At 41.8% G+C, this 23,526-nt stretch overlaps 1 protein-coding gene across 7 annotated transcripts in view; it reads right to left on the bottom strand.

The window, feature by feature from the left end:
• BMPR1B (bone morphogenetic protein receptor type 1B) overlaps positions 1–23,526 on the bottom strand; it is a 369,856-nt gene that overhangs the window by 106,384 nt on the left and 239,946 nt on the right. For all 7 annotated transcript variants that reach the window (XM_084855651.1, XM_084855658.1, XM_084855650.1 and 4 more), the window contains exon 3: positions 18,597–18,794. In XM_084855651.1, coding sequence (XP_084711777.1) covers positions 18,597–18,669 — 73 coding nt within the window. In that variant the 5' untranslated portion in view covers positions 18,670–18,794. The remainder of the gene's footprint in view (positions 1–18,596; positions 18,795–23,526) is intronic.

The following is a 23,526-nucleotide window of genomic DNA, read 5'->3' as shown; positions in this document are numbered from 1 at the left end:
AATCAATTTATTTTTTTAATCTGATTTGTTAAATAATAAAAATTATCAATTTGTATCCACCCTGCTGCACTACAAGCAAACACTACATACTCCGAGAGTGCATGTTAAAATTTCAATCTCTCTCTCTTTCTCCTTTTTAAGATGGGCTTTTTCACTCAGAGTAATGAAAAATGTGTTTTTCACATGTGGGATGGGAAGAATGAATAGAAATAAATGCTACACATTTTGAGCATTGCTGAAATGCCTTGAATTTCATTGTGGCATGTATCTAAAGGAGTTTCAATGAAAACAACGCTAAAAGAGTAAGCTCCTAGTAATCCTCTGGAGAGATTTTCAAAGAAGGATTCAATGTTTCTCTTTGGGAAGGATATACAGGTGTATGAAACAAACAACTAGTCTAAAAATGGTGTTGTGATGTTACTTGCTGGTGATTATGGAAATCTTCTCAAGAGACAGTCCTGAGAAGGGACTTCAGGGACTATATATTTGTTTATATATTTTGATCCACATTCTCCACTCCACCCCAAGCTTCTGACAGGAAATGTCCATGTTTTGCTTAATTTCCAATTACTCTCACAGAAACGGTGAAAAAAGAATAAGAATAAGAAAAATACAGAGGCAGGGGGTGGGGCGAAGGGTGTCCTTATTTTATAAGATTAACAGCACTGTGTAGATAAGCAGTACAGTCTGATCCCTCGTTCTTACTATTCATTCTCCTCTACAGAGGAAAACAAAACAAATGTTTTTCTACTTCTGCAGCATACATCAAAGTCAGCAAATCTCTTATATAATAGAAGTAAACATTGCACTTTTATGGGAAATGCATCCAACGCACAGCCTGCTCTTCTACAGAAACTTTTCATATTTGTTCAAAGACCCAGAAATGGAACTGCAGGATCTTCACTCTCTTGTAGCAATAACTCTACAAGTGTAAAGCCATAAGATATGGCTCCGGAACAAGTGAAAATCTTTGCACAATATTATTTATTTATGTACTGTATTTTTAAACTGCCCAATAACTGAAGTTCTCTGGGCACTGTACAATACATTAAAAATGTACACTACAATGAATAAAACAATTACAAAATCATAAAACAAGATTAAAGCCACCAGCAGAATAGAATACTAACAGCACTAAAAGCAGTTTTTAAAATCCCAGGGAGAATAAAAAGGTCTTCACCTGGTGCTGAAAAGACCATAACATAGGTGTCAGGTGAGCCTCTTTGGGGAGAGCATTCCACAAATGGGGTGCCACCACTGAAAAGGCCCTCTCTCTTGTAGCCACCCACCTCGCCTCATTTGATGGGGGTACCTAGAGAAGGGCCTCAGATGATTATTATAGAAGCCACTATATAGCTTAACAATTTTTCTTATAATTTCTGGAATACAGTGATCCGAATTATTTTATATTGTTTTTTTATTTTAGTAATACTGAGACCACGAAGAAGAACCTATTTTCTTCCATCATAGAATGCAATCTAGCAAATTCAGCCATATAAATCAAGGTAATTTGCATGTACCTGCTTCTTTCTTATAATATTATCCTACTTCCATGATCTAGGTTTTCAAAGGAATTACAACTTTCCTTTCTTTTTTTAAGCAAGTGTTTGGAGCTTGGAAGTAGGGAAGGATGTGGAAACTAAACTTAGGTGGGACGCAAGAGCCAAAGCTGAGAAATAATAGCAGCTGGGAGAAATGTGTACAGGCAACGTTTCAGCTATGGGATTGGGTGTTTGCCTGACATGATCTGTCCCATTAATAAATGCATTACCTTCTTTGCTTTGTTTATTTCTGTTTCCCTGCATTGAGGGGAACACATGAGCCTGAGACTGGTTCTTATTCTATCTCTGGGCACAATCACAGGATGAAGTATTGCCTGAAAAGGCCTCAAGGCACAGCACTCAAGCTTTGCCCATTGGTCAATGGTAGTTTTGATCAACTGCCTGATGGCTTCTGAAGTTTAGCCAGGAAACACTCGTGCTATTTTCAAGCTTTTGTCAACAGCTATGAAGTCATAATGGCTAGAAATACACACTTTCAAAAATATGGAATCTGAAATTCTTAAGATGCCAAGTTGTAAGCTACAAACCAGATTTCTCCACGTTTGTGGCCATCTTAGACTTCAAACACACACGCAACATACACGCTACTTTCTTTTTTACTCTAGAGTAAGTGCAGGGCACCCAATCTGCATTGGGACCCTAATTTGGGAAGGGCAGAGGGAGTTTAACACCCCCCTCCCGGGGGGGGACTATGGTCCCAATCTCGATTAAAGCAACTGAATCACTAATTGGCAATATATACGGCAGGTGCAAGGGGCCCGATCCAGACTGGGACCACAGCAGGAGGGAAAGGGTTAAAGCCCCCTTTGCTCTCCACACTAGGCACTTACTCTAGAGTAAAAAAGAAAAAGAGATAGTTTCTAGGTATGTCTTTAAAGTAATCTGTGCTTTGTCCCTTACACACAGGCAAAATATAAGCAGCCTCAAATAAATTTTAACTGGGTGATATAACATTAGCTGTACTGCCTGAAGACATCTGATGTATTAATTAAGGAAACTGCAGTAAGGGGATCCCCCCCCCTCTTTCCTCTCCTCCTGTTGCATTAGTTTAATGAATTCTCACACTGGTAGCAATACATTTGAAACCACAGAGTTTTTTGTAAAAACCACACACAGACACAAATCTTTAAGGTAGACATGCCAGAAGTAAAAGGAAAATCTTGTCATTTTCACTAATAGCCTTGTAAAGACAAACCGCTGCACCAATTGTACCACATCTTCAATTAGCTCTTTAAAGCCCTTTAAGTATCGAACATGAGACTTAAAAGCTCAACCACAGAACTAAAGTGCACATTCATCTGAATCCATGGCTAAAATGCCTACTCCCACTACAGGTAAATGCATAACAGAGAAAGGAAAAGACAGATCATTATATGAGCTCTGAGGATAATTTGATTGCTAAAACAATTTGTCCAATATCTACAAACATATCTCATAGAAAAATGAACATGCTCATCTGATACCTAGCTGGGTCATTGTGAGGGATCCACAAATCAATTACCAAAATGTGCCAGGGGATAGGGTGGAAGAGAGCACGTGAACAGAACACTGAAATTAATTACATTACTGTAATGTTAGAATTTAATCTAAATAATATCTGATTAGGCAGAAGTGGACTCTGCTAACAAAAGGGCAAAAAATGTTTTGGTTTTACATTCTCGATGAGAAGATTTGCATTAAAAGTATGCTATACTTTGCAATGCTTGCAGTGAAACAAGGTAACCTCCTCCTTCTACTAAAACTGTGTTTAAAACAGTTTGAACCCTAAATTGTTCTGATTCAGGGCAACCTGCTTTCCTGCCAAACTCCATGCATAGCCCTAGTTTCTGAAAGCTGTTTGAGGCACACTGAAATGCTTGTAACATGGACAAGCTGTTAGGGGTGCAGAGATCGGGCCAATTAAAAGACCCGAGTCTCTTCCTGTTGTGAAATTCTATGACAAAGAGTTGAAGCAGATTATCTATTCAGAAATGAATGCTTAAAGATAAAGGCATGGGCTGAAAGGCACATGATGCAGCAACCTTGCTAAAGATAAGCAAATCTTGGTGTGCGCACTGACTAGGAACTCTGTGTACACCACCTGAGTTTCAAAGATGGGATATAAATGTAATAATAAATACATTTGTTCTTCTGTTGTCTCACTTTTGTCTGGTCGCATCCATCCAGCACTCTACTGCCAAAATTATTCACCTCTCTTACCATTCTGAGTACATGGCTCTCCCTCCTTAAATCCTTTCACTGGCTTCCAGTCTGCCCCTGACTTCTACACAAGCTTCCTGTCCTTACCTTCAAAGTCCTCCAGAGCCTTATTGTTATCTCTCAGTGCTTATATCCCAACACACCCTTTCCTCTGACTTTCGCAAGGTCTCTTGCTCCCTGAAGCGACGCTACCTATTTTCCCATGCTGCCCGTATCTGGGAACTGAATGCTTCCCAGAAAGCCTCTGTGCAACCACCTCCCTTGTTTCCTTTAAATCTCTACTTTTTTTTAAATCACCTTTTTCCAGGAATCCTTTGGATCATCCCCTTCATCCCTTCTCCTTACAGCAAAGGTAGACAACTTGGTGCCGACCAAGTTGTTTTGGACTACAACTCCCATAAGCCCCAGCCAGCATGGCCAATGGCCAGGGATTATGGGAGATATAGTGCATAACACCTAGATGGCACCATGGTTGCCTACCTCTGCCTTACTCTAACGAAGCCAAAGTAAATGCAGTTGAAATAATTACCTCTTATTCTCCAGCTTACCTCCATTTTGTCTTTGCTTTGTTTTTTCCCTGTATCTATTTTAGATTGTAAGCCCCTTGGGGTTAGGGCCTGTCATACCTGTTCTTTATGAAGTGCTATGTACATAGATGGTGATAAAACATACATACATACATACAATAATGATGGTCCATTTGCTGCTTCTATTTTCCCATACAAAAAGGTGGTATTCAGGTTTGATAAAGCCAGGCTGAAGCTACTGCCAGCTGTATCCAGGTTTCTTCTTCCCCGGGATAAAAACAGGAAATATTTTAAATCCATATCTAGCAGCTATATATATTTTTTTCCCATTTTTACTTTAGATTAGGCACAAGTGCCCTGAACCAGATCAGCTGCAAGGATTAAAGCCCATCCCCCATAGCTGCTAGATACGGATTTAAAATAATGTCTGTTTTGGCCCTCACTTCACAGAACTCCTGTGAAGCCTCCAAGACAACAAATACCAACTCTCTTTGCTGAAAAGAAATGGACATTTGCTTAGAGAGTAACCCTTTTATTAATGAAACTCAACTCATGAGGCAAAAATCAGCTGGCCTCACCCCCCTCCCAAGCCACTCCCTGACATCATCCCCAGCCGCTTTTACATTTCTCTGTTGCACAGAGGAAGGGATTCAGACAATGCTTGGAGGACTTCCTCCAAGCGCAGTCTGAGTCCCTTCCCATCACACCCTGCTCTCCATCCCAAGGAGGCACCAACTCAGCCAGCGCTTGAAGAGGCCAAATCCTTTCCCTTCACGCACCATACATCACTATAATCAGATAGCACACAGTGTGCAAAGGAGGCACCTGACCTGGTTGCTGCCTGGAGGAGCAGCTCATCCAAGTGTTCGGTGAGTCCCTTTGTTTGTCGCGTGAAGGAGGCACTGAACTTATCCAGTACTGGAAGAAGTGGCTCTTCCCATGTGCTGGCAGAAGCCCTTCCCTACACATGTCACTCACCATACTGCCATACCATACCACTCACCATAGGCACCCAATTCAGCCAGTGTTTGGAGAAACTCCAGGGAGCTCCACACCTCTCTCTGCTTGGGGAAAGGAAATATGGGTGGGCTGGAGGCAAATTACATCAGGGGAGGGGTTCAGGAGCTCCACACCACTGACATCATCTGGCCCTTTGCGTTGGTTGGGCAGGGCAATTTGGCCCCCAGACCAAAAAAGATTCTTTGCTCCTGCTATAGAAATTCCAGGCTTCCTGTCTGAGTGCCAATGTTGAGGGTTTGTGTACTGTGTTGGGTACACGACACAGATCATGGATTCTGCTGGTGTATGCCCCCCTCCACTGCCCATCAGTCTCCCTGCCTAAGCTGATGGTGATTGTTTCAGACCTGGTGTTGAAGACCCCCAGGATGTTTGTTCTGGGCGACCTCCAAGTACATGCTCTTGCCATTGGGTTTGGGGCAGTTCAGCTCTTCATGCGCACTATGACACCATGGAGTTGTCCCAACATGTCAAAGGCCAAACATATGTGGTAAAACATATCCGGATGTGGCCTTCTCAGTCAGGTAGAAGGGTGGTGACCTGAAGGTGGAGGATTTAATATATTTTCCCTTGTTATGTTCAATCATTTCCTGCTCAGGTTTAGACTTTCAGAGGTTTTCACCTTTGCAAGGGTGAGGGGCCTGTTAACATGATCTTTCCCCAGAGTTTAATGGATGTTGATAGGTTCCAAAGGGTTCTAGGGTTTTTTCCTGTGAGTAGGGCTAATGAGCCTGTTGATACCCTGGTTACTCTGTGGCATAAACGGATGTCCCAGACAGTTGACACACTCAGACCTAAATACCCTCTCCCTCTTTGCAGAGTGCATGCAGCTCCTTGGTATACATCTAAGGTAGGACAATGAAGCAAGTGGGGCAATGCCTAGAATAAAGCTGGAGGAAAATTCATGCAGAGTATGATCAAACACTGGTTAGATCTCATTATCCAGCCTATTCTGTGGCAGTGAGGATGTCAGTGAGCCTTTCTTGCCACCTCCATTGCATCTTCACAGTGTTGTCCAGTGCAGCTTTTCCAGGTATTGACATGTCTGTTGCAATCTGGCCCTGAGAGAGAGTGTTGGTTGCACCCTCAGTGTCACAGTGTAACAAGACTGAGATGGACTTTTAGGGATGTATGAGAAATTCGTTTCAGTTTGTTTTTGATCAGGATTTACCTGGTTCGCAGCTCCTGGACTGAACAGGGGACCAAACAGCATGCATTCAATGGCATGTGCACATTTGAAAAAATGTGCATTTGAAAAAATGTGTACTTTTGAAAAATGAGCACAAATATACTTTAATCAACGAGAGAAGAATGAATACATTTCAAAGATGCATACAGTTGATGTGTACATTTGGAAAAATAAACACAAAAATATGCATGGATTTTCATGTGAAAAGAAAAAAACAAAGCTTGCAATATGATAATTTTGATAATTGTCCTTTCAGTATCGACATGAAACCACTGGGAGAGGTTATTCGGGGATGTGGTCTGAGGTGCACCAATATGTGGATGATATCCAGCTCTACCTCTCCTTTTCATCTAGTACAGGTGATGTCCTGAACGAGTGTTTGCACAGGATAATGTACTAGATGAGGGACAATAAACGGAGAATCAATCCAGACAAGGTACTGGCTGTGGGTGGCTTGTCTCTCCTGTTAAGTGGCGTTCAGCCTGTTCTGGATGGGTTTGCCATTTCGGGGTGCTCTTGGGTCCAGAATTATCACTAGAGACACAGGTGGCCTCTCTGGCTCAAAGTGCCTTAAACTGATATACAAAGTACATCCTTACCTGGATAGAGATACATTTGTGACTGTTATTCACATTGTCATACTTTTCCATTTAGATTATTGCAATGTGTTATATACAGTCAGGGCCAGAAATATTGGAACAAGGATTACTGTTTTTGCAGTTGGCCTCTGTACACCACCACATTGAAGTTGAAAGGAAACACACCCCGATGGGAGCGAAGTCAGGACTTTCAGCTGTAATTCAAGGGGTGTGACAAAAGTGGGGCACTAACCATTCAGGAAGGACAGCCAGTGCCATACACACACCCCCATCGTTGATGACTCATAAGTAATGGAACAAACCAGCATCATTTCAAACTTAATGATCACCTTTAATACCTGGATGAAAATCCTTTGCAGTCAATGGCTGCCTGAAGTCTGGAACCCATGAACATGACCCAATGCTGAGTTTCCTCCCTCGACATGCTTTGTCAGGCCTTGACTGCAGCTGCCTTCAGCTGCTGCTTGTTTGTGGGTCTTTCTGCCTTCAGTCTTGTCTTCAGTAAGTGAGAAGCATACTCTATTGGGTTGAGAGCAGGTGACTGACTTGGCCATTGAAGAACATCCCACTTCTTTGCCTGGAGAAACTCTTGGGTAGCTTTTGCTGTATGTTTTGGCTCATTATCCATCTGCAATATGAAGCGGCGTCCTATCAGTTTGGCAGCATTCAGCTGAATCTGAGCAGAAAGTATAGACCTATACATTTCAGAATTCATCCTGCTGCTTTTATCAGCAGTCAGGTCATCAATAAACACCTGTGACCCGGTTCCATTGGCAGCCATACATGCCCATGCCATAACACTGCCTCCACCATGTTTGACAGATGATGTCGTATGCTTTGGATCATGAGCTGTTCCTTTCCTTCTCCATACTTTTCTCTTCCTATCATTCTGGTACAAGTTAATCTTGGTTTCATCAGTCCAAAGAATCTTATTCCAGAACTGGGCAGGCTTTTTAAAGTGTTTGCTGGCAAAGGCCAATCTGGCCTTTCTGTTCTTGAGCATTACCAGTGGTTTGCACCTTGTTGTGAATCCTCTGTATTTACATTCATAAAGCCATCTCTTGACTGCAGATGTTGACAATGACATGCCTACCTCCGCAAGAGCGTTCTTGACCTGGCTAGGTGTTGTGAACGAGTTCCTCTTCACCATGAGCAGAATTCTGCGGTCATCCACGTTAGTTGTCTTCCATGGTCTTCCAGGCCTTTTGCTGTTGCTGAGCTTGCCAGTTAATTCCTTCTTTTTCAGGATGTTCCAAACTGTTGTGTTGGCCACTCCCACTGTTTTTGCGATCTCTCTGCTGGGTTTGTTTCCTCAGCCTAATGATGGCCTCCTTCACTCGCATGGACACCTCTTTGGACGTCATGTTGGGAGTTCCAGTGAACAGCTACCAAATGCAAATGTAACACTCAGAACCACCTCCAGGCCTATTATTATTATTATTATTATTATTATTATTATTATTTATATCCCGCCTTTTTCCCAATACTGGGACTCAAGGCGGCCTTACAACGTTAAAACTTCTACAATTAAAACCTATGAATAGAAATATAAATACAACTGTACAAAAGTTAAAAATGTAATTAAGTTTATCTGCTTGACTGGTCATGGGGTACCCAGGAAACAGGCCACACCTGGCCATTCAGCTGCTTGTCAGCCATTCGTTCCATTACTTATGAGCCACCAACAATGGGGGGGTGTATGCCACTGGCTATCCTTCCTGAATGGTTAGTGCCCCACTTTTGTCACACCCCTTGAATTACAGCTGAAAGTCCTGACTTCGCTCCCATCTGGGTGTGTTTCCTTTCAACTTCAATGTGGTGGTGTACAGAGGCCAACTGCCAAAACAGTTATTCTTGTTCCAATATTTCTGGCCCTGACTGTATAAAGCTGCCTTTGAAAATGAGCCAGAAAATTCAGTTAGTCCAGTTAGGGCAGGTAGACTGCTAATTGGGTATAGATGGCACTATCATATTATGCCATTTCCCTGCAAGGAGCACTGGCTACCAGTCCATTTCCAGGCACAATATAAAGTGATTTGTTTAACCTTTAAAGCCCTAAATGGCCTGGAGCCAGGTTACCTGAAGGAGCATATCCTCCCATATTTACTTACCTGGATCATAAGATCTTCATTCTAGGCTCTCCTGCAGGCACCCCTGCCAATGAGGCAACACAGGTGGCTACAGGAGAGAGGCCCTTCTCAGTGGTGGAGGCCTGTGGCATCCCCTCCCCAGAAGATCTTTTCAGTCACACAGGTAAATATCCTTTTATTTTCCCAGGCATCTTAAGAACCATTTCAGTGCTTTTAGATCTTTGTAGTGTTTTATTTTTTGCTGGTGGTTTTACTTTGGTTTTATTGTACTGTTTTTACCCCCTGCTGCTTTGTGCTAATTATTATTGTTTGATTGTAATTTTATATATCATGTAGTTTACCTGTGCACCACTTAGAGAACTTTGGTTATTGTTCAGTCTAAAAGAATTTTTTTTTAATGAAAAGTGTTACACATTTTTAAAAATAATTTTTACAATAATACAATACAATAATAATTGTATGAGTTCTGTGTTTTAAATAGTTAGCAATTCTGAAGACTTAAGGATTAAAGACTGGAATATTAAATGCCTGTGATAAAAATATATATACTGTAGTATGTGCGAGAGTGGAATTATCTCATACACAAACCAGATGGAATCATACTTTCCAAAAAAGATAAATAAATATTTTATTTATGTTTTAACCAACATAGAAGAGTGGACTATGGATGAGAGCAGGTTGTCAGATGGAGGTACACAAAGAGATTATGCACAAGAGCAAGAGTGCTCTCTATCACACCTTGCTTTGTGCCCTAAAAAGAAGGCTACAAGACAGCTGTAAAAGCACAGCTAGGAATTAAATTCAGAAAAGGATAATTTGCTGATAGAAATCAACTACAACAGTACAACCCTGGAACTAAACCTATGTATGCTACTAATTGTCTTGTGTTCTGCTGACACTAAAACTCCACTGAGGATTGTCTCCATGAGTTGAGATATGCAAAACATATCACAACTTTAGCCTTCTAAACATTTTCCCCCACAGTACATATAATAACTGCCAAATACGTGAAGGGATGATTACAGTGTTACCTATCTTTTTTCTAAAGATAAGTGCTTGGGTTTTCAGTTTAATTTACATTCTTTTCAAGTGACACTTCAACATCTAATCAACATTACAGAAAACAACATATTTATTGGACTTTTCTGGATTGCCATTAAAAATGAAAGATAAACTTTCCAAATAATGTAGCTAGAGACAAGCTTCCAATATGTATAAAATTAAAATATATCAATTTAAAGTAATACAACCCATATGAACTGATTATATAAATATGTCGAAGTAATAAACTTGTCAAATTTTGCTGGGGACCTAAAATGCGGCAGTCTGGGACTATTAGATTGCAAATCTGCAGTCAGGAACTTGCTGGCTTAATTTTTGTACAGTGCCTCATTATCTTTGGTACTTCATAAATAAACATGTTGTTGTTGTTATTGGACAGATTCATTTTAAGGCAAAAATAAAAAAGCACACATATTACCAGTTTGGAATCTGGCTTTGGAATATTACACCTGTTTCACAACAAAAAACGGAGGGAGGGAGAGATGAAAAATGATGCCAAGTTTTTGTCAATTCTCCCTCGGGTAAATCACAGAGGAGATACAATTTCAGGCATCTGTAATGCTCACCACAAGTTGTGTTTCCTGAAATTAATAACTGGAGAATAATAGCCGGGATTGCCTTGGAATAAGTGTCATATAAAACCTTGAGGCTGCAGTCCTCAAGTCAATAACTCCAATCTTATTGTCTTTCCAGGGAGCTACCAGTTTGGCTATCGCACACACATCCATGGCTATGTGTTAACAGCTGTGTCTGCCCTAACGGTCAAAACATCCACTACATTTTGCCATATGGTACCCAAGATAATTTTACACTGAAAAAGTACTTTTTAAGAACATGCCATAAAAATGCAACACGCTTGTCTGGTTCGGATGATTATTTGAGGTTTCATAAATCCTGATTTATGAAGCCGGAAATGAGTGGCAGGGCTGAGTTCTCCTCTAGGCCTTCCCCTCTTCCCCTTGCGTGCCACTGCTGTTATGTCTGAACTGGGGAACTCTGGCTTAATACCAAAAAGATTCAAACCAGGATCAGATCTTGGCTTATTATCCTGGCTAACTGATATTAAACCAGAGTTTCCTCAATTCTGATGAACCAGGGAATGCTGGCTTAATACAAACCAGAAACTTAAGCTCTGAAACAATGCACAATGGAAGGATTAGTGGGCTAACAAGAAAGGTTTGACCCAGGCACTTGTTCACGGCTTAATAAACCATAATTTATAAAGCCTCCACTGATCATCCAAACCAGGCTATTCTTCAGACTATACACTTTCATGTCCACCTACCCTCACAAGCTCCAAGCTATCTCTCAACTTATCAAAAAAATTATACATTTACCTCATGGGTTTATTTCCACATTTTAAGCATACAACTGTGATAAATTCAAGGAAGAAATATTGTTAATATATTGGATATGATCTGACATAATTTTAACCACCAAATAGCATATATGATTCCCAGGTTTGCTGGGCCCAGCATCTCTGCAGGCACACCCCAAGGAGACATGGGAACTAATTCTGAGTCAGATGGGAGGGAGAGGGGGAAGGTGTTGTCAAAGTGTCAAGGTTGCAGGAGGGGGGGGACTGGTGAGAATAACAGTGACTGAAAGGGTGAAGCCCAGTTGTCATCTAATCTATTGGATGATGGCCAAGCTAGGCCTTCTGAACCTGTGAGACCAGAAGCTCCTAATGAAGAGGAAGAGGGAGTGGGAAAAAGAGACCCAAGAGTTTGATGTCAAATGAAAAGGGAGAAACAATGCAGGGTCATGAGGTGCGCCAAGAGACTTGCACCAAAGGAGGCGAGCCCGTTGAAAGACCCACCTTGAGGGCAGGACTTGGTAGCCCACTCAGTTTGAGAAGGGAGGTCCATAGTAGCCAGCAGCACTTTAGTAGCAACTCTAATTCATGGTGCTTTATCCCAGGGAGCTACCTAAAACCTATTATGCAAAGCCTGCTAAAAAGGTTATTGCGAATTGCTGCATGAGGATACTGTCTGTAGCCTGAGGCAAGGCCTGTTTGTTTGTAGTTTGCATAATAAAGGTAACTGTCTGGAAACAGGGCTTCACAGCTTGACTACAAAGAAAGCCAGGGGCCGCACACCTGACTGTCTGTCTTTTTATCATTCTCAGGTGTGACCAAGGAATACAGTTTCACTATGCATATCAGGGCAAGCTCAGTTTTAAATGGTTTGCATTTACTTCTGTTGGCCAAAACAAACAAAGGCGTGGATACAGATTCAGGAGTGTGCAAGTGGGTGGGCAGAAGTGGATATCCCAACTGCCTCCTCCCCAAACACCCCATCCAGCCTTCCAAAAATGTTGCCTAGAGGGACAGGCGCAGACTCCCTCAAAATTGGGCAGAGGCACCTTCTGTGTTCTGTTTCTTTCTTTTCCAACTGTCACACTACATTCCATGAGTGGAATTGTTGTTGTTGTTGCGGGGGGGGGGGAGTTACCCCAACTGGACAGCCACTTGTCAGGGATGCTCTGACTTGGATTCCTGCACTGAGCAGGGGGCTGGACTCGATGGCCTTATAGGCCCCTTCCAACCCTACCATTCTATCATTCTACCCCCTTAGGATTTTTTTTTAGCATTTTTTATTGTACTTCTGTAAACCTTGGGGTATTGTTAAACATGTTGATCCTTCCCTCTTTTTTCTCAGAGGCCCCTTTTTGGTTATAATCCTTGCAGCGATTGAGTTTGCTATCGTAAGGAGTGAAAGTACTGGTCACATTACAGAGCCTATGGCATAATCTCTATCCACATAGTTGTTGACATCCTCAAATAATTCTAAAGAGATTAGTGAGGCAAGAACTTGTAGAACCATTTTGCCCAACCTATACCAAACAGAATGGTACTGCTATCTCTCATGCCGTAACGATTATTCTTTTGTTAATGAAATCCAAATGAGATTTTAATTTTTTTAATCAAAAATGGCTCTCCTGACTCATACAGCGACTACAGACCACTATAAATTCATATTGTTTACTTACAAGGTAATAATGAATACATGTAGTGACTACAGACCACTGTAATTCATGTCATTTTCAATTTATCTTTGTCATAATTAATGTGGTTCTTGACGGCTCAATTTAAGACCAATTTATGATCTTTAATTTTAATCCTATTCTCTATAGTGGTTGCTATCCCTCCTGTTGGTGTCATTTGTAAATTCAAAGAGCATATTCCTTACCTCTTCATTGTTAACCTGGGAACACTGCGTGCAGGACAGACCCACCTCTGACCTTTTTCCAGCCAGACAAATAGCTCATTCTAACACCTTGGCTCTGGGGATCAGATCCATTGTCTACTTGACTTACAGGTAACTCCTTTCTACTCACACCTCTCCAACATGCATTTCATGTTAACATTTCGAACATCTTGCTGATGTCAAGAAGAAGAAAAATCAAGTGGACAGTTTTGATGGTCATTACTGTTAGTTCTAGTCCAGCCTTCTCCAACCTGGTGCCCTCCAGATGCACTGGCAACAAATTCTGGAGGGCACGAGAATAGGGAAGGCTGTTCAAGTCAATGAATTTTCATTATGCATGTTCTAGCTGCTACTGGAAGTACCCCCCACAACCCCAACAAAGGAGGGTCTTTGTGCCGAACTAGCGACATGTTGGAGATCCATGAAAAAGGGATGGGAACTCCCATCTCTTTTTAATTTCTTTTAAAATCAGTGCAAGATGGGCAATTTGGATTAAGACCATGGCACTCAGTTCTCCCAGCCACCTGCCCCCATACCATTCTCCCAATCTAAAGCATACACACCGAAGCTGCTATTTGCCCTTTTATGGAAAAACACACAGCTATGAGTATGTTTCTCTAATGCAGCAAACAGAAGGTCAGAAGCCTTCAATTTCAATTCGGAAAATGTTTGGGGAAGAGAATTAACTCCCTCTTTTCCAGCACCATAGCCTCTATACATTTCTCCTCCCCATTCTACCCACTGTAGCTGCTTTTAAAAGAAAATAAGAAAAACCGGAGATGCAGTCACAGACTTTCCAAATCATATAATTTGGTCCTTGGACTACGTGTGTAACAAATTGCAACTTCTTATCTGGCCAGAGAGTACCTAAACCATGTCAGGGTGCAACCTGAGCCTCCTGTTCTAGGGAGAGATGCACTAACGAGACTTTTCTAAACATCAGGGTGACTTGGAATACGTATGCGCCAAATTTCAGCTTTGTATGTGGTGCAAAATAGCTTTAAAAAAACATGGGGAGGGAAAGTTAGTTTTCCTACTGCTGTAAGGACACCCCTTCTGATTTTCTGATCTGGAAATACCCTGGGGCAAGTTATGCTTTTAGTCTCCTTTTTTGAGTGAAGTAAATAGAAATATAATGTTAGCAATTCACATATTTGGGGTAATGCATGCACCAAATTCAGGACTCTACACCATCAGGAATGCCCTAACAATTTTGATAACCCATCAGTGAAGGGCAGTGAGAAAGGTGTGTGTGTGTGTGTGTGTGTGTATGTTAAAATTTATTTATTTATTTATTAAATTTATTAATCGCTCATCCGGCTGGTCACCCAGCCGCTCTGGGCGACGTACAATAATAGAAACAGTTTAAAACAATAAAATTCTACATTAAAACATCATATTTCTAAAAATACCCTAATCTACCCCAAATGCCTGCCTGAACAACCACATTTTTAATGCATGGCAGAAGCTCATTAAAGAGGGAGAATGGCGGAGTTCCCTAGGGAGGGAGTTCCACAGAGTGGGGGCCACCACAGAGAAGGCCCTCTCCCTCGTCCTCACCAGTCTAGCTGTCCTGGCTGATGGGACAGAGAGAAGGCCATCCAAGGCTGATCTTGTTAAGTGGCCTGCCTGGTGTTGCTGGAGGTGCTCCTTAAGATAGGCTGGGCCGGAACTATATAGGGTTTTAAAGGTCAAAATCAACACCTTGAATTTAGCCCAGAAAACAACTGGTAACCAGTGCAACTCCTTCAGCACTGGAGTGATATGATCTCACTGGCGGCTGCCTTTAATCAGGCGAGCTGCTGCGTTCTGTACCAGCTGCAGCTTCTGAACCATCTTCAAGGGTAACCTCACGTAGAGCACATTACAGTAGTCTAAACGAGAGGAGACCAATGGGAGCAGATGGTCGGGAAGGTAGGGGCACAGCCGCCATATTAGATGGAGTTGGTACAGCACTGTCCGGCTCACGGCTGACACCTGTGTCTAAAACGACCCCCAGGCTGCAGACCTGGTCTTTCAAGGGTAGCTGTACCCCATTCAACACCAGGTCAACATCCCCCAACCTCCTCTCATCTCCCACCAAAAGTACCTCGGTCTTGTCAGGGTTCAGCTTCAGCTTATTGAAGCCTCAGCTTATTAAAGCCTCAGCCAATAAGCAGGGTTCAGCTTATTGAAGCTTCAGCTTATTGAACCCATCCAGCCACTCATCGTCTCCAGACATTTGGACAGGGATTCTACGGCTAACCTTGGTGAAGATTTGAAAGAGGTAGAGCTGCATGTCATCTGCATATTGATGACACTGCACCCCAAACCTCCTGATAGGGCATGGGCCGTTTCCATGGGCCGTTTCTGTCCCATGCCCAGGCCTGAAGCCCGACTGAAATGGGTCTAGATAATCAGTTTCTTCCAAGTGTGCCTTCAACTGCACTGCCACCACCCGCTCAATCACCTTGCCCAAAAATGGCAGATTCAAGACCGGGCGAAAGTTGTTCAGAACTTGGGGATCCAAGGAGAGCTTTTTTAAGAGCGGTCTTATCACTGCTTCCTTGAGAGCTGATGGCATCACTCCCTCCTCAAGGGAGGCGTTTACCACCACCCTGATCCCCTCATCTCTGCAGCTCATAATGAGCCAAGAAACTGAATATGTTTCTAGTTTTAATTTGATTTTGTATTGCTTTATATTTGTTTTACTTTTACTCATGTTTCCTACTTGGAATACCCTAATAAGACAACAAAATTCCATTCCTTTAGATAGAAAAATTATCAGTGTTTGTCTTCCAGCAGTCCACTGCAGGTTTCCTGCATAAATCTCTCCACGCCCTTACAGATGTTCATATCTTAGTACAGATCTGTTTCCCTTGAGGGTCAGCCAAACCATTAAGAATCTATGTTTTAAGGTGGGAAGAGCTGCCTAGCATCTGGGAGTGGAATATAAACTATATATGCAAAATCTGTTCAAAGCTTCTATAATTTTTTCCAAAGCCACTCCTAAACGTCTTCAATAACACAGGAATTTTTTCTTCCTAGTAGATCATCAGAGATTAAAAACCGAGCACCTGCACTTCTGCCTCCACACTTTCTCACAGAATATGATCTGTACCATACTTACTTGGAAGCAAGCTCTGCAATGGGGCTGCTGCCAGTGGGAAGGGGGCTGCACTGAGTGGGTGTAAGGACATTAGTTGCAGGGTGAGAAGGGAAGTCAATGCGTTCTTCTGGGATGCTAACTGTTGGGTCCAGCCTACCACTGGTCAAGTGAGTTGCTTAGAGTAGGGGTGGGCAAATCTCAGGCATGTGGGATCTACTTCTTCTTTTTTTTTTTTTACTAGAACCCCAAGGTCCACCAGCTGGACCCTAGAGCAAAACAATTAAAGAATTTGGAGCCAAGGAATTTTTTCTGAGTACCAGAACTGAATGGAGCTGAAATCCACTCCTGGATACTCCAAGCCTCCATCCTAAGTATATAATAACATAAGAAGAGTCCTGCTGGATCAGACCAAGGGTCCATCTAGTCCAACGTTCTGTTCACACAGGGGCCAACCAGCTGTCGACCAGGAAACCGCAAGCAGCACACGAGTGCAACAGCATCCTCCCGCCCATGTTACCCAGCAACTGGTACATGGACAAACTGCCTCTGATATTGGAGAAAGCACATAATCATCAGGACTAGTAGCCATTGATAGCCTTCTCCTCCAGGAATAGCCTTCTCCTACATTTCAACAGTATAATTTAAAGCATGGGAGAGTAATTTTGTTGCTGCTACTGTTAAACAATTAGGAGTCAGACATCTTTGCTGATCTACTGCAAATCTTCCACAGATCTACCGGTAAATCCACCTACTGTGGGGTTGTGCCTTGGATTCGAACTAGAGACCCACACATGTAAAACATGAGTTGTTCCACCCAGCTAAGGCTTCTCCTGCAGCCCCTGTGCTCCTGACATCTATGACTGCGTGTTAAGGCTGGGGCTGGGGGTTAAGGTGGGGAGGGAAAATGTGGTTAATCTAAAACTGAAGTGTGGTACAGTCCAGACAGAAGTTTACTATCTCATCTGACAACTATGAGAGCTTAGCCATAGTTAGACATGCTTAAATTTGCTGATTTCAATGGGTGGAAGTGTATCTAACTAACTCTGGATTGGACTGTAGTCAATAGGAGAGATAGATAGATAGATAGATAGATAGATAGATAGACAGACAGACAGACAGACAGACAGACAGACTACATAGATTCCTTTTGTGAGATAAGAAATGTTAGACTAATATAACCAACATTTAGAAAACTCTTGGCTTCTGTCAAGCATATCTACATAGTTATAAAGATATTCTATCCTCATAAAGATGCAGTGTTACTAATCTCATGTATTTACATCAGTTTGTTTGAAGTGCAAAATTCTCCTGTATTATACCCTGTGGTGAGTGTCAACTTATACATTTTAAAAACTTGCCAAATGCTTACTCCCTGAGCAGTTCATTCATTACTCTCCTTCACTTTCATGTTTAAAAATACGTATGTTTTCAGTTCTTCTAAGCAAACAAAAGTAATTATGCTGACTCATGTTTCTTGAATAATCATTTGCATTCAAGTCAGCTTCCTTTAAAACACAATCAACTTATAAAAATGAAAACAGCTATACATCTCTAAATCCCTACTTTAGGTGTTTTTCTTTCTACATCTTTACTGCAACACATTACAAAAGCATTCTCAGTTAATTGCATCAAAACTGTAAGAGTAAACATCACTTGCCAATTATATTAAAAATGCCCTTAAGGACATTTTGCTGCCTCTATGAACTTTAGAACACTATCTATCACTCTATTTAAAGCATAGTGCAATGTGGTTTAGAGAACTGCAGACTCAAAAGGAGAGAGAGAGAAAAACAACGAAATAAATAGACTTCCAAGTGTAACATACAACTGTATTTGAATTAAGCCTTCAGTTCCCATATACTACCTTTTTAATGTTGTGCATAAGCCATGATAAGTTGAACTTTCCACACAAAAACTAGTGGCTTGCAAACTCCAAAGTTCTGATATTCTGCCCTGAGCTGTTCTTTTCATAAGAGCAACAGACAAGTTAGATGCTATCTTTTCAGCTCAGCACCCTTGTCAGAAGTGCTCTGCACAATATTTTATCTTCTTACCCTTGGTGTGCATGGAGAGCAGCATGAGCAAAGAAACATGAAGGTGCCAGTTTGGTTCGTCTAGCCAGTTCATTGCAGTAGCGGCAGGTCTGATTTGCTTGTGGTTTAAATCTCCTGTTTCTTTCCCTTCCTTATTTCACCAAGAAGAGCCTTTTTGCTTCTACCTCTCAGATCCTCGGATGAGTCCTGCCGCAAAGTCTGGAGAGGAGAAGGTGAAAGACAAGCCTGTTACAAACTGGTTCTGTCACCACAGAGTCCTCAACTGATCACCCTCGTGGGGAGGACAACAAAAGGGCAGCAAGACTCCCAAGCTGGACTGGATTCCTGAGACAGGAGCATGGACTGATTGCTGCCCACACAGGGAATTTGTGTAAACTCAGAAGTTGCAGCCAGGGAGAGAGAAGGGGGGGGGGAGATTTCAGCTTCCCCTCTTTTCTTTCACACTCATGTGCACAAAACAAGATTCTGGAGAATCTAACTGGATGCACAGAAACTACTTTTGACAAGCATTATCATGAACATAAATGGGTCCTTCCCCACAAACCAAATTGCAGCTATGACTTTTTTTATTTGGATTCTCTTACTACATATTCTTTGTATGGAACAACAGAAATTAGTACAGCATCAATATTAAATAATTGCATTTTTCATGGGTTGGTTTGTTTTTCAGAAAAGGTTTGTTATTTGATTTCTCATTTCAGCCTATGCCTGAGGATCCAAGACAAAAAAATACATCTAGTGATGTTGAACTTCACGAAAGCTTATGCCATAATACATGTGTTCGTCTTTAGGGTGTTTTTTTCTGCAACAGATGAACCAGCTGCCCCTACGGAAATTGACAAGAAATGTGACATTTATAAATAAACCACATCTTAGATCACTGTATATTCTGCTCAACACCAGCCCTTACAATTGAGCAGAATGAAGTGGCCGCATCAATCTATGGACTTTAAGTGGCATTAAAGGGCAATAAATCATAAGTAATATATTTTAATTTTCCTATGATGATGGATGAGCTTCCCAAGACGCCACTCGAAATTGAGCTCATTTGGGCTCAATTTGAATTGGGCCCAAATTATTCATTTTTAAGCTTTGTCCATTCCAAGCTCCAAGGGTACTTCCAGACAAGGCTTTTTATAAGGCAATCACCCTGCCATCCAACCCCAAATCTCATGCTTCAGAAGATGTCACTGGGAACACAACAATGCCTGGATGCCGCATTGCTTCTCCTGGGGAACAAGATGAGGCCTGGAAGCTCCCTATCATCCCTGGAAGCCACCCTGCTCTTTCCCTCAAAACATACTTGCATGAAGGTTGTTGCATCTCTGGTGCAGCAAGTGTCCCAGGCCTTCTGGGTCCTTAGTAAGGACTCTCATGAGCTGAAATTCTGTATGTTCATAGGATCTTGTGGCCAAGAATGCTGCTGAGCATTCCTGGGAATTGAACTTTTCAAAGGGTCTTGGACTTTACTAAGGTTTCAGAAGCCCTGGGAAATTACATTTCACGTAGGTTTTGGCATTCACAATACCACTGCAGGGCCTACTGATGGTTTCAGCAACAGCTAGACCTTTACATCACTGCTGCCATGATGTAGAGCATAGCTATGCCAGTTGGGGCAGCTGGTGCTGAGACTGGCTGAAATCAGGACTTGGCACATAATTAGCTTGGAAATTCTGAACTGGGGAAGTTTGAACCTCACAATTTTTAACTTCAGGTGCATCTTGATAGAGGTATACAAAATTGTGCATAGTGTAGAAAAAGATGGTTTTTCTCCCTCTCTTATAATCCTAGAACCCAGGGTCATTCCATGAAGCTGACTGGTGAGAGATTAAAGACAGATAAAAGGAAGTACTTCTTCACACAGCACATCAAAACATGTAGTGATAGCAACCAGTTTGGAGGGCTTTAAATGGGGGGTTAGACAAATTCCTGGAGGATTAGGCTATCCATGGCTACTAGTCCTAATGGCTACCTGCCACTTCCAATATCAGAGGCAGTATGCCTCTATATACCAGTTGCTGGGGAACATGAGTGGGAGGGTGCTATTGTCCTCATGTCCTGCTTGTGGCCTTCCCATAGGTATCAGGTTGGCCACTGTGGGTCCAGTGTCCAGAATCCTGGACTAGATAAGCCTTTGGTATGATCCAGCAGCATTCTTCTTATGTTCTTGAGTTGCTGTTGAAATGTAGTAAAGTGCCACTCATCCAGAACAGAATAATTAAAACCTCCACAAATCCCTTGACTATTTCTAGTGAGGGCTCATATTACTTGGACATGCTTACAACATGTATGCTAGAACACTGCATCATCAATAATTAAAACATCGTAACTGACAAAACAGGTGAACAAAATGCATTTCAGAATGTATTCGCTGGACAGTTTCCTTAATATCTAAAGCTCCCTTAAGAACGTAAGAACACAAGAGCCGTGCTGGATCAGACCCAAGGCCTATCCCGGGGTAGGCAGCTTGTGGCCCTGGCCTTAAGATGTTGCTGGACATCTGGAGGACCACAAGTTACCCATCCCTGCCCTATCTAGTCCAGCATTCTGTTGCAGTGGCAAACTAACAGCCTGTGGGAAGCCCACGAATAGGACATGAGTACAATAGCACCCTCTTGCTTATGTTCTCCAGCAACTGGTATACAGAGGAATACTGCCTCTAAAACTGTTGGTAAAATATAACCATAATGACTCGTAGCCATTGATAGCTCTATTCTCCATGAATTTGCTCTAAAGTATAATATTTATTTCTTAATATCTAAACCTGAAGTAAACAGGAGTTTGGACATTGATTTCAGTGAGACTGCTTCAGATGTCCATGCAATCCTATGCATGTTTACTCAGAGTTAAGTCCCACTGTGTTCAACAGACCTTACCCCTATTGCTGTCTTACAGCACAGTCCTATGTGCGTGTTTACTTGGAAATAAGTCCCACTTTGTTTAATGGGTGTGTGTGTGTTAATCTCAGGTAACTGCACATTAAGAATGCAGCCTTAATCAAGTTATATTAAATCTAGTGATGTTATTACCATGCATATTAAATCAAGGAATTTCTCATTTATTTCCTCCTGTATGATAATACAGCACTATATATTCCTCTTCTCTCATCACCTCTAGAAATAACAAAAGGAACCCAACACCAAAAACAAAAGATCAGCAGTCAAGTTGAGGTATACATAGAATCATAGAATAGTGGGGTTGGAAGGGGCCTATAAGACCACTGAGTCCAACCCCCTGCTCAATGCAGGAATCCAAGTCAAAGCATCCTTGACAGATGGCTGTCCAGCTTCATCTTGAATGCCTCCAGTGTGGGAGAGTCCAACATCTCCCTAGGTAATGGGTTCCATTGTCATATTGAGGCCAGGATCTCTTCTCGATCATCCCAGAATGCAGGACACAGAATAATGGGCTCAAGTTACAGGAAGCCCAATTCTGGCTGAACATCAGGAGAAACTTCCTGACTGTTAGAGCAATGCGACAATGGAACCCACTACCTAGGGAGGTAGTGGGTTCTCCCACACTGGAGGCATTTAAGGTGATGATGGACACCCATCCCTGCCTTGGGCAGGGGGTTGGACTCGATGGTCTTATAGGCCCCTTCCAACCCTACTATTCTATGATTCTAGCCATAAACTACTGAATATTACAGCAGGGGCATAATAGTGCCCTCCAGATGTTTTGGACTACCATTCTCATAATCTGTAATCATTGGCCATGCTGGCTGGGAATGTGAGCTGTAGTACAAAACATCTGGGGAGGGAACCATATTCCCAACCCCTGTTTTACAGGGAAGATGCCAGGAAACATTGTTTTCACATATTAATGTAACATTTCTGTTCATTCTTTACCGTTTAGTCACTTAAGGTTCAGTTCATATGTTATAAACCACTTTTGCTGTGGTGGCTGTTAGAAACCACTTTTAGGTGGTTAGGACTCACCTTTGCAGTGATGCCAATTATGTGAATCCAATGATTACTTTCCACACCAACACTGGCTGCTAGGGATGTGGCACTGAGAAGTCAGTGCCACATCGTCATGCAAACCATATGATCAAAGCTTGCACATATTACCCCTGAGTTATAACAACCTAGCGATTTCAGGGATAATGTATGGACTGCCCTATAAAGTTCATGCCATCATCTAAAAAATGAACATTTGGAAGAAAACATAAAAATAGACCAAACCGTATCAAATGAATACAGCTGTTCCTCATGTTTGCCTCCTCCTTCTGAACAGGTGTCATTTGGTATGTTTGGACTAGAAACTTATTTGCTGTGCATCTTCAACAGATTTGTGGCCCATCTTACAACATTTTTCATGTCACGGAACTGATTGTATTATAGTTCTTAATGTATCTTAAACGTGTCTGTTTTGTTTCAAAGCCACTTTGAGAGTTTCCTAACAGAACTTACTTGTCATCATATGCAGAGCTTGCAAAAAGGTGGTTTTTATCACTCACTGACATACCATTTTGAAGAAGAAAAGAGGCAATATATTTATGCTTATGCCTCTATCTCTAATGTACAATCAACGCGCTATTTAGTCTTAGTCTAAGCTTTAAATATTATCAGACTAAATTTAAAGCTTAGTTGGTAAAGTTTAAAACACAATATTGGGATGAAATCAGGTTTAGGTACTCACAATGTCTTATGGCAGTAAGCTTCATAATCATGGGATTCCAGTAACATGTAAAAAGGCATGATGGCACTGAATGAGAAGCCCATCATCCACCCTTTATCTGAAATAAGCAATATGTGCAGATGGTTCTGACATAATGCCAGTAAGCATCCTTGCCTCCATGGCAAGGGAATTGAGGTGGCCAAGCTGTAAGAAGCTTAGGAAATTCTATTGGGAGGCTCATATTTTACTTTTTTATTTCTGTTTTCATAGTACTGGTGCAATTAAGAAGTCAGACTGTATAGTATATCTA

The sequence above is a fragment of the Heloderma suspectum genome, chromosome 5 (assembly GCF_057233095.1).
Source record: "Heloderma suspectum isolate Gila_16-S chromosome 5, 16-S_ref, whole genome shotgun sequence".
Lineage (NCBI taxonomy): Eukaryota > Metazoa > Chordata > Lepidosauria > Squamata > Helodermatidae > Heloderma > Heloderma suspectum.
The sequence above is the reverse complement of the archived record's forward strand: the minus strand, read 5'-3'. Positions and strand labels throughout refer to the sequence as shown.